Source organism: Falco peregrinus, chromosome 1 (assembly GCF_023634155.1).
Source record: "Falco peregrinus isolate bFalPer1 chromosome 1, bFalPer1.pri, whole genome shotgun sequence".
In the NCBI taxonomy this organism is placed as follows: domain Eukaryota; kingdom Metazoa; phylum Chordata; class Aves; order Falconiformes; family Falconidae; genus Falco; species Falco peregrinus.
The window spans coordinates 47,726,740-47,738,832 of record NC_073721.1 but is presented as its reverse complement, the minus strand read 5'-3'; the positions used below and the strand labels follow the sequence as shown (position 1 = coordinate 47,738,832).

Sequence of the window (12,093 nt, the reverse complement as noted above, 5' to 3'; positions counted from 1 at the left end):
ACCCATGCTGCAGGCTTGTTCCTTGGGTGCTAATCAGAATGAGAGCAGCCAAAAATCCCTGCCAGTCACCTTTTGAAAGCTTGCTTTATCAGTCAAATCAGTTTTAAAAGGGCCCTGCAGAGCTTTAAGAGAGACAAAAGCAGATTTGCTGCTTGGAATTCCATGTCCAACGAAGATTAATTCCATTAACTCATTCTGTGCCCTTTTGGGGGCTTATCCTTCCCTGTCCTTGCAGCTTATGGAAAAACACAGAGCAAACAGACCACAGACTTCTTTCTGGTAAGGGCACTTGATAGCCTCATCTTGCTCTGGCATTCATATTTCCTCCCATGTTGCCCACTTGCAAACACCTCCCCCTCCCCACGCACCATATCACATCTTTTGTGAGACCTGTCGATGTCAGCAAAAGCCCAGAAACTCACCTTGTGCTTCATAGCCAGAATAGTGATGAGCTGTACCCACGTCCTCATCCCCAGGGCCCAAGCCAAGGGCTGACTTGAGCTGGGCCATGTTCACCTGTGCTGTCAGCTCCCCATTCCGGTCCCCGATCTACAGGGTGAAAACCAACAGGGCAGCTGGTTAAAAGGCAACATGCTCTAAGCAAACAGCCCCTAGCAAAGGGTTTGTCAGTCCCATATCAAAGCAAACACACAGACATCGAAAAAAAGAGCTTGGAGACACCCTGAGAGACCATACAGCCCATCTTTCAACACTAAAGCAACTCTCCAAAACAGCTCCTTGGTGATAATTTGGGAGAGGGTCCATAGGTGCTGTGCACTGGGCTGCACCTTGAAACGCAGTTGTATGGAGCTTGGTACAATGAACTGCGGGGGCACAAGCTCGCCCACTGCTACAGAACTGGGACAGAGCTAAACGTGCATGTCTGGTCCGTCCTGCAACCACGTATGGCTTTGGCAGAGAGCCCTGAAGCGCTCAGCCCCCTTCCTCAAGTATTTCCATAGTTACTGAGCACCAGACAGCCACACTACTATCAGCCACGTGGGTGGTGTCACACTCCGGGCTTGGATGCTCCAAAAGCCCTTATCTCCTGGCTCAGATCCATACAGCTTTGAGTTGTTCCTAGTGATCTACCCACGCAAGACTCCAAAAATCTTTGGGAGTTCAGATTTTTCCACATTCCCATCTCTCACCAGCCTGAGGGCAAGGTAGCCAATGTTACGTGTTCAGGAAGAGATCTGTCCAATGGCTTCTGCTACTTAAAATGGGGAGTCATAGGACACGCTGCTCGGCCCTCCTCAAAGTTTAACCAAACAAGAAAATTGCCGTGCTGCACATCACCAGCAAACACAGAGAGGGCACTCAGAAACAGCTCTAATCTGCAGAGGAACAGCAGCCTCTGTTACAGAAGAAGACCTTGGCTGTTCCCTTGGAGAGGGCTGACTCCCTATTAAATGCCTTCCAACAGCTCTTTTGTGGTCCTTCGAGATAGACTGCAGTGTGAGCCATCCTAGAACAAAATCATAAATCCTCACATTATTTATGACAAAGCCCCAAACACTAGTAAAGGGAGGCAGATCAAACAGCTTATTATCAGGCATAAATACCCTGCCAATTACAAGAGATTGGCTGCTGACATCATTTCCAGAGAAATTACTATGTCCTGCTTAGGTCTCACAGTCCTTGATGCTCTGTTAAATGCTTCTCTGACTTCCACTCATTCCAGATCATCTCCAAGGCCCTATTAACATCAGAGGAACACACTGGCAGGACAACGATGCTGGGCAGGACCTACAACACATACCCTAGCAGAGCCCTGTTTTCTGCCCTCAGCTCACATGTCTCAGTTCCCCAGGAGCCCTCTGCTGCATGCAGAAGTCGAAAAGGTACTCGGAGCAGCATCTGAGAGCTAGGGCAGCTTCCAAGGTTTTCAGGTAAGGTACACACCCTTTATTCCAGCTGTCACTGAAAAATTTCCTCTGAAACCTCCAATCACCTTACAGCAGCTTCCAGTGTGGTTCCTCTGAACAGGCTTCATTTGGATTCAAATGTCACCATCAGCATTTTGTTGGGGGAGAAGGGGGAAAGGGTAATGGGAAACGAGCTACAAACATCGATGTGCAAAGGTCTAAAATCGCTGGGTTTCTGCTAGGCAAAATGCTGGTGCTTGCCACAACAGCACAAGCCGTTCACTTGGCTCCCAAGGCTAAAATAAAACGTGAGCTTTATAACAGAATCACTAGCTGCTAGAAGCTAATGCAGGCTCTCCTCAGAAATGGACAGTCTCTGCACTGCTCCATAAATGATGTAGGGGAGTTTATTAGCCATCTGCCACGAGTAACCTACTCCTGACATGCCCTGTAATCACAGCCACCACCCCAGAATGAGAACACTGTGAACCTCCACCCCAATGGGTTTCCCCTCCACCCTCAGAAGTCACCAGGACCACTGCTGCTCCTGGCCTCCTGTCACCCCTCCTCTGCACTGCGACGAGCTGCCATCTGGCCCCGAGTAATCAGCCCCACGCTGCAACACAGCCCTAGCGGGCTATAGCTGCAGAAGTTAATTTGTCCTAAAGTGTACAGGGCCAAAGAACAGTATTTCTTCTGCGTGTCTGATCAGCATAACTAAATACATAATTAGGCTGGTATGTCAACCCTACCCTAAGATTTAGCCAACCCAATAGACTGGCAGGAGAACACACAAAGCATTTACACATGGTGATTTCAATTAGTGCTTCATCTGGGGAAGACTAAAGAGGACACAGCTGAATGCCACACAACATACTGGAAAGAGCAAACCATGGGATTCTTGCTTTCCATACTTCTAAGCCACCTAAAAATGCTGTAGGTTCTTGTACCAGGAAAGCTGCAGCTAGCTGGGCAAGCATGTCTGTGAAAACGAGAGTAGCTGCATGCACGAAAGCCCGGACAGCACAGCAGCAGTACGGGGCCAGCTGCAGGCTGCGCTCGTCCAGCATCAGCAATCGATGGCACGAGGACAATGCTAGAGTTCACCCCCTCGCAGCTGGGACACCCTGCCAGCTCCAATGAGAAGAAATGACTTGTCAGACATACACCCGCACCCTGTGCTGTCGCACAAAATACAGTAAGTTGAGAGCACCCAGCCACCAGGGAGAAACTAGCCTTTTTTTTCCTGCAGGTACTTAACTTGCCAGCAAATTGAGCCAGACCACAGCTAGAATCACCAGGTCCATCTCGGTCAGAATCTCACAAGCCTTGTGTTCAGGAAAGGGGGGGTTGTACTACCAGACTGGACACCAAGTGGTATCAGTTCCTTCACACCAGCTGGGTGCACAACGCCTTGGTCAGCAGACCAGACAGTGAGTCCCCAGATCCCTTCCCACCCAGGAACATCAGTTAAGAGCAATGTACAGCAAATTTATTAGCTGTAATTAAAAGGAAGGCTGGGAGCCTTCTATAAAAGGAGCATCTTCCAGCCAAGCTCTGCAGTTCCTAAAGACACCACTGAAACAGCACATACACAAGGGCTTTCCAAAGCAGTCATTGCAAGAGGGATACAGCTTACTGGCACAAAATAAAACCTTCCTCTCAACAGGGTGGACTGATTCCCTCCGATCTGAACCAGCTTTTCTTACCTCTTGGGAGATTTCAAGATGTTTCCTTGCAAAGTGCAAAGCTTGTTCATGGCTCCCCAGGGAGACATAGGCATTTCCTAGACTCCAGCAGGCTCTTCCTTCTCCCACCCTGCAAAACAGGAAACCGTCAACCACAGAAATGCTGGGCAAAACCCAGCAGCACGGCATCCCCTTCGGCGCCTCCTTCCCCAGAGCACTGGCAGCCAGGCCTCCCAGCCACGTTTTCACCTACAGAAAGGTTCTACAAAGGAAAATGAAATGCACTGTGCACCTTAAACTCTTCTGGTGCCATCAGTAAGATCAGGGAACGAGCAATAGCCTCAGAAGTGGACCTCCACCCACAGCAGCAAAAAGCTAAGCAGCGCAGCAAAGACCCAGAACGGTTTGGCTTCTTTTGTGAGAGTCAGCCCAAAAGCACAAGCCAGAGCTCCTGTCCAGCTTCTGCCTCACACAGCAAGGATTCATCTCCAGAGGTGCACAATGCATCAAAAGGGCACATAACACCCAGGGATTTTGTTCAACAACAGGCCGGGATTAAACTAGCAAGAATATGGCAAGGAGAGACTGTTGCAGACACGCAACATTCTCCTGCTTAAATACCATCACTGTGTCACCCAAGATGCATGCAGTTTTAGTCTGTGCATGCAACAGTTGAGCAAATATTGACCTATTTCCACAAGGCTTTCAGGGCATTGCTTCTTGTTTTCAGAAGCCAGGGAGTGCAGGCGGGTGTGGAACAAGCAGCCCTCACCCCCAGCCCGAGCCAGACACCCAGGTGTCCCTGGAGCAGGTTTCAGCACCTGTTTGCACAAGCAGGCAGAGACCTACAGCTGATCAGAGCCTGCTCAGCTCTGCAAGCGAGCAGATGTGGGGGGTGACGGGATAAAAAAAGCATATGGGGGCGCAGGGGGAGGTTCAGCATGACTGCAACTCCCTTTTCAGAGGTTTGGGCGGGTTGATCAGCATTTAAACATTTTTCTTGTCACCCTGTTCAATACCTTCTGCTCATAGGGTGTGTTCCCAGAAATGCAGGAACCCACAGGCCTGCACCCCCACAGCATGATTCACCCTTGGGTGGGATCGTACCTTCTCTGAGCAGATAGTGCCCGAAGTGCCACAGATCTCCCATTCTAATGTCTCTGCTCCATCTAGTGGAGGACACCCAGACTCCCAAGAGCCATCAGCAGCAACACCGAACGCGGTGGCTGCAGAGTCACTTCGGCTGCAAGGTGGCTCCAAGATCACAGACAGAGTATCCAGGAGAAAGGAACCCACCTCTCAAAAAATGTATATATTAAAAAAAAAAGCGCCAGGCCTCCCAAAGAAGGCATGACAAGAAGCAAAATTTATCATCTCCATGTGCTCTATGTAACACTTGTTTCTACATGGAACTTTCCAGTACTATCGCAGAGCAACAAGACAAAGTGGCACATATGCATGCCCTAGCCACACAGTTTCTAAGAAGGAAGACACAATATTTTTGAACTTGGGGGAGCTTTAGAGGGGCCCTTCTGGGATAAAACAGCAGTAGATGCATGGCAAAGTGCTGAATACAATGCATTTTCTTGAAGTACTTATTAGAAATCTCACGCTGCCCACGCAGACGTAGCATTAAGGGCACAATCTCCAGGTTTGAGTGACATGATAAAGATGTCAATCACGTTATGTTTTTGCTGGCTGACTGGACAAAGACCTAGGTTCTATGAGATTTCTAACGACTTTCAAGAATACGCATCACTGCTGTTTAACCCCAGCAGTAGAGAATAGCAAGTCAACAGGGAAGGGTCAGTGCTCTGAACCCACCAGATCAGAGACACCATCTCCTGAGGCAGCCCTTTACCTGTCTCCCAGCTCCTGTGCTATCACCAGGTGTTTTAGATGGTACTCGATTGCTCTTTCATAGTCTTGAAGCAGTGTGTATGTGTTTCCAAGACTGTAGCAAGCCTGGGCTTCCACTGCTTGGTCTTTGAGTTGTCTGGAGAGCTGGAGTGTTTTCCTGCAGTGGAACAGATGGGAACAAAGAGACCTGGTCACTGCAGGGCACTCTGCAAGGTGACAGAAAAGTCACTACTCGGGTGTGCACTGTGTCGCAGTTGACGCCTGTAACACGGTGCAGGCTGTCAGGTGGCTGTATTACTCGCCGCTATTGAGCGCCACACATGCAACTGGCCTCCAGGTCTCCTGTGACATCCCTCTGAGCCTATGAATTCACTGCAGTAGGTCACAACTTCCAGGGAACAGGTACTCCGAGTCTGCTTTAGCCCCTGGCACTTACTTGTAGTATTCGGCAGAGATGTCAAACTTCCCAAGGAAGATGTGCGCATTGCCCAGGTTGCTGTACGCCCTCCGCTCGGCTGCCTTGTCCCCAAACTCCTTCGCAATAGCAAGGCGCTGCAGCAGACACAGATTAGTGAGTACAGGCTGGCTGTTGCCAGGTTTCTGTTACACAGAAACTTTTCTGGGAGGTTAACTTCTTGGTTTGCAAAGCTCCTACCCAGCAAGGTAGTGGTGCACATGCCTAGCAGGGCTGGATGCAGCAGGAAATCTCTCCCTCTGTGCAATTCAGCATCAGGAAGGGCCTTTGTAACACTGGGAATAATGCTGCATCCTTCGCCAGCTCCTACTCCAGCCCTGTCAGTACACATGCCTCTAGCTAAAGTGCAAAATGAGTTACATATTTCAGGAGCTGAATAAAACAGGAGAACGGAGAGCTGTAGGTCAGGCTGTGAAGAGATGTGGTTGGATCAGCAGACTGAAGTGCAGGAACAAGGCTGTCACTTTGCGCAGTGCTGTGGCACAGAACAAACATGCATGTGGGTGTACTCCATCTCACTGTGTTGCAGCTGTTCCCCATAACCTCTGCCCCTGCCTGCACCTCGGTCCTCCTCCTCCTCTTACATCCCCTCGCTCCCCCACCTCTCACTCTCACTTTGCAGTATCTGCTCCTGGTCCCAAACACTGCACAGCGTTTTTCTACCCCTTCTCCAAGCCCCTTTTCCCAAAGCACTGCTGGCTGCTGTCCCCCAGCATTTAAAAGTCAGAAGAGCTGTGACAGAGCTGACTTTCCAAGGTGCTGAGCACCTTGCACTGCAAGGAAACTGTTATATACTCTGAAATAGATGCTAGCTTGCATTCAAACTGGAGCAGGGAGTGTGTCACCTCAACCCTCTGTAAAGATTTACAGAGAGTTACTATGCTCTACAAGCAACACTTATTCCTGATCAACAGCTCTTTCAGCAGCTTAATTAAATTCATGGCTTGCATTTATTAAAATCTAGACCAACACAAATTAAGAGCAGAAAAGCCTTGCTAGCCCAGCTGCAATTTGCCCTTAGCAATCTCCTTTGGTTTCCAAGCCAGCAGCACCTTTCCCTCAAGCTGCTCATTAGGTTCTGATGGGGACTGGAGTAAGATGTTGCTCAGCATGAGTTAGTACAACAGGGCCAGACCCTGAGGGTACTCACAGGAGGGAGAAAAACACAGCTGAGGGAAAACATCTCCCTGTACTTCCTGGGCTGTGGCGAGAAGAAAGGCTGCTCTCCAACAACCAGTCTCAGCCCCTGACCCCAGTAGAAGGTGCAGCGGTTTCCTACCTCCTTGTGGAAGGCTATAGCTTCACTGAAATTGCCAAGTAAGTAGTGGGTGTTGCCAAGGTTGCCATACGCACGGCCCTGTGCAGCTCTATCCCCCAGCTCCTTCACCAGGGACAGGTTCCTCCTGAAAGAAATCAGAGTAGTACATCTGGTGAGACACAGCCCACACTCTGCAGGAGACACAGTGAAGAAACTTGCACCATAAAGAAAGGAGAGCTAATCCTGGAGAAGGATTTGCCCCTTCCCAACTGCCCATCCTGCAGGCGGTCACCCCTTGGCAGGTGGAAGTCTGGTGATCAATGCTAGCTGCAGCTCTGGGAGCCTGTGCAGATCCAGTGGTGTAAGTCCCTGTTGCTCCCTCAACCTCAAGGAATCTGTAGCTGTGTACAAGAACTGCACAAGTGCTCACACAACAATGGATCACACTGACAGGATCCCACATTAAACAAGAAATGGGCACCTTACTGTACAGGGGAGAATCAGGAGCATAGGAGAAAGGAGATTACCTGCCACAGGACAGGCACAAACCTAGGGAGAGGGGCAAGATCCACAGTCCCATGCCAAGACTCTGCTTATGGAGCTTCCCAGCACTTACCTTGGTTTTTCCCCCCTTTACATACACAGCACACAAGGAAGCATAGAGCCCCCAGCTGGCACAAATTTACCCACTGGCTATGCTACATGCACCGTTCTCTGGAAAAAAGGGTGGTGAGCTACATATAGGCACTATCACATCCTCAGATATGAGATCTTGTCACTCTCTTCATTTAAAAAGGCTACTTAAAACCCTTGCATTACTGAAGCAAAACTTTGAAGCACAAGAGGAAAAGCATTAGCCCAAAAGTCCGGTGACAACCTTCCTGCGTGGGACAGAGTGATCTTTGAAACTATTTAGGAAAGGGGAGGACATTACAAGCAAGATAAACTACAGATCCACAAGAAGAACAAGCAGGACTTCCAAGTGAAAGTCTCTTCTCTGCGTGAAGGAGAGTCTCTTTCATGGCCCCAGTGATGGAGACACACAGGGATCCATTCTTAACAAGGCCAGCAGAGAGCAGCAGGGGCTGCAGGAGCTTCCAAATACAGCTCTGAGAAGGAGCAGACTACTGAACTTAACCGCATAATCATACTTTAAACCACAGTGAGTTTTACCAAGGCAATGCCAGGATGAATTTTAGCTCTAATTTTATAAAAGCTTGCAGTCCCTCTCTCACCTGCCTTGAGATTAATTTGCCATCGTAACTTGGCATCTCAGGAGAATATTCCTAATTCATTACAACATGCAAAAACTCACCCAGTGGCCAGATTTTCAAGAGCTCTGAGCTCACAGTCCCATTCTTTGTAACAAACGTCTTCCAGAGCTCCCACATCCTCAGTGGCCCAGGAAACAAACCCCCGCTATGAGAAATGCTTCCAACAGGACTCGGGAAAATCTGTCACTTTGCATCCCATGCAGCTGTCATTAGCCTAACAGTTACCAGAGCTCAGCTAACCTGCAGACCCTGAAAGCTGCCAGCAGACCAGAAACATCAAAAATGTAGATTACGATCTGAGCAGGACAAGCTCAAAGGCGAACATGTGTGCACACTAGCAGTCACTGATGCCCCATGAGCCCCGATCCCTGCAGGGTTGGCCAAGCTTGAATACTTACTCATAATATTCTGAAGCTTTCTGTAACGTCTCCTTGACTTCTTGAGGCACGTAGCCTGGGTCTTGAGCCATGTTCCAGGATAAGTGCTTTCCCTTTGCATGGTAAACGTTTCCTATATTATAGAGTGCTCTGGCTTCACCTACCTAAAGGGAGGAAGAACCAAGGTTTTACACTTCACATCCCGATACGGACCTTTTCATTGCTGGGCAGACATGGTCAAAGCCAGGAGGCCCACATTTTCCCTTCCCACCTTCACTGTCGTGGCAGCTGTTACTGTCAGCAGCATGGACCTGTGATGGCAGCCAGAAGGGAGAGCTATACACGCCACCTCCTTCCAAAGCCTACCTTCACTACACCATATCACATTTACTGACTTGCAGACAGACTATTTTTAAAGTTAGGAAATACCTCCTGTTAGATGCCATGAACCAATTACCTTGTCTCCCTGCTCCTGAGAGATGTCCAAGTGTCTCTGGCAACAAACAACAGCTTCATCAAACTGCCCAAGTATTTTCAATGTATTCCCGAGGTTGCCGCTTGCCTTGGCTTCTCCAATGCGGTCCCCGATGGTTCTACAAGATGACCAGAGGAAGGATGAGAGGTGTTAAAGAGCTCCCATGCTTTTATTCACCATCTGTTGGTGGCAGAAATCAAGCTGCAGCAAGTGCTGCATGGTATGTACAGCACATCCAGCAGCTCCCAGCACACATGCCAAGCTCAAATGCTTCATACAAGCTCTCTCAATTTTGAAGACAGATCCTTGTTCCCTGTTTTGCTGTCTTGGGTGAACTGCTCTGATGACTTTGGGTGTACTTACAAGTACCTGGGGACAAGAGAACAGGACGCTGCCCTGTTGCTACAAGCACTCTCCTCACATCCATATCCCTTTCTCCACCTCCCAGCTCTGAAGGTGGCTGACCCATTCTTGTTGCCCCCAGAGTTCTCCAAAGCACACTCAACCCATGCCCCAGGGCTAGTTTTGGATGCTTATTTCTAGGGCAGATTCCCTCAGGCTGCTGCGTTCAGACCCCACAGAACTTGCCTTTGCTCAAGCCCTGAAAAGCTGAATCTGATCAGGATGAAGCACTGCTGACATGCTTACCTGGCCAGGGTAAGGTCGTGTTTATGGTACTCCAGGGCCTTGGAGTACTCCTTTAGGTAGAAATAGGCGTTGCCCAGCTGACTGTAGATGGCACTGAGAGTCTTCAGATCCTCTGTCCCCACCTGCACTGCTGCTTCAAAGAAGGCTGCCCCAGCTTTGAAGTCCCCAGCCTTGCACAAGCGCTCTCCTTCCAGGGCCAGTTCCAGGCAGGATGCCTCCATTCTGCAAAAAGCAAGACAGTAATTTCTAGAGGAGTTAGACCACAGTGCACCCATGCTGCTATGCAATGGTTAAAAAGTTCACTTCATCACATATATCTTTAATTACTCACAGCACCAGGAAAAAAAAAAAAAAATCTATAAAAACACTCTGGAGGGAGCCACCTTCCAGGCAGCAGCTCCTTCTCTGCATTCAGCGCCAAGCACCAAGGCACCAGCCTCAGGTCAAACACTGTCTGGGCGATAATAACCTGGGGACATGCAGCTAGCACACCTCAGCTGTGTGGACACCAGCTTCCAGTACACATGGTGGGCACTCAGCCCCTCCAGGAAACCAGCCTCCTAGGCATGAGACACAGGAGCATCCAGATGTACAGACCGCATCTGCAAGTGGCCAAAGGCACCCCTGGGTTCCCAGTAGGAATCTGAACAAGAAACTCGGGGCTCCTGGCTCTCAAGATACACACTTATACCACAAGATTAACATGGCTTGTGTTTTTCTTCCAGGTGGTGCACATCACAGAAGCCACCTACCCAGACTATTCATGCCTGCACTCCTCTCCTTGGGGTAACAGAGAGGGTAGCCAAATTGTAACACATCTTCATTGCGTATCGGAGAAAGCCCTGGACTGTGCAGAAATTCTTGGCTGTGCAGCTTCCAGTGCTTGGTGTCTGCTTTTCATTAACTCCCCCACTGTCACTTTTTCCACAGGCGCTCTGCACATTAGCCTCCAGGCTAGCTCTCCTCCCTTGCATTTCTTGACACCTTTGGCAATGGCACACGCTATGCTGTCAGTGAGAGCACTCCGGGAGCCAGCAGAGAGGAGCAAGACCAGTGGTACTGCTTCAAGAGAAAGGAAACTTACTCCTTTGAGTGCTCCGCCAAATCCTTGCTAAAGTACAGCCATCCCTGTCAGGCTGTGTGTATCCAGAGTTCTCAGAAGGGACAGAGCACGCGTTTGAAAGCTTACATTTGGAAACATCTTGCCTGCTGCAAAGTCAGCCGCTTCGTGAGGTGGACAGACACCGCATGTCCCTGCTCCTCTAGTCAGATGCTTCTCTTCGGCTTTTTCGTTTCTGCTCAATGTATTTTTAAAAGTCAAAACTAACTAGGTCAAAGGTAGACATCTGCGCAGAAAAAAACATAGCTCACTTGTCCAGAGTCAGAAAAGCAAGGGTCAGACAAAGGACAATAAATGTTCAAAGCCAGTTTCTAGTCTGTTTTCAGGCAAAGAGCACTTGCAGGAAGTTTGATTGTAGCACCAAGACAAAAAGAACAACTTGCTCATCATCGCTGTGACAGCACCCACCCAGCTGACATCTCCTGTAGCAGCCTCCCGCTGAGCCCTGAACATGCTTCCCCCAAAGCCACCCTTACAACCCAAGGGCCAGGGTCTCTGCAGACCCAGGCTGAGGTGTGCTGGCCAAGCCGGGGCACTGTGCTGCTCTGCCTTCTCTCCCTGAGGGCACAACCCGCCGCCCTGCACCCATGCTCCCACCACACTGACTTCAGGGCACAGTTCCTCCTGCTCCAGTACCTTCTGCCCACGCCTGCACCCAGCACTTGCCTCCCACTGCTGCGGAGGGGCACGGGGAGACGCACGTACAAAATACCAATCCTGATCTATTTTCCCTACAAACAGGCAGAATGGCGTTTTCTCAGCTGTCAGGAAACAAAGCCAGTTCCTCTATAAGCGGTGCATAAACTCTCCAAAATCCAGCCCTATTTGCCTGGCAATCTCCCTGCTGAGTCGGCTCCATATGGCTCCAAACACCCAACGTTTGGCAGCCCAACGGTATCTTCCAAAGCAGGACAACCCACAAGGGCTGTCCAAACAAACAGGAAAAAAAAACCACCACCAAAGAGCAAAAGACCTGGTTTCAGACTCTCCCTTCAAACACACTTGTGATCCTTCCTGTCTCATGGTTCATTTGTTCCCAAAACCACCAAG

The 12,093-nt window shown here is 49.6% G+C and overlaps 1 protein-coding gene across 3 annotated transcripts in view; it reads right to left on the bottom strand.

The window, feature by feature from the left end:
* GPSM1 (G protein signaling modulator 1) overlaps nt 1-12,093 on the bottom strand; it is an 82,971-nt gene that overhangs the window by 45,734 nt on the left and 25,144 nt on the right. For all 3 annotated transcript variants that reach the window (XM_055797426.1, XM_027778077.2, XM_055797444.1), the window contains exons 2-9: nt 9,924-10,145; nt 9,258-9,393; nt 8,822-8,964; nt 7,171-7,294; nt 5,853-5,968; nt 5,418-5,573; nt 3,578-3,686; nt 423-549 (exon numbers count right to left, since the gene is read on the bottom strand). In XM_055797426.1, the coding sequence (XP_055653401.1) occupies nt 423-549; nt 3,578-3,686; nt 5,418-5,573; nt 5,853-5,968; nt 7,171-7,294; nt 8,822-8,964; nt 9,258-9,393; nt 9,924-10,145 (1,133 nt within the window). The remainder of the gene's footprint in view (nt 1-422; nt 550-3,577; nt 3,687-5,417; nt 5,574-5,852; nt 5,969-7,170; nt 7,295-8,821; nt 8,965-9,257; nt 9,394-9,923; nt 10,146-12,093) is intronic.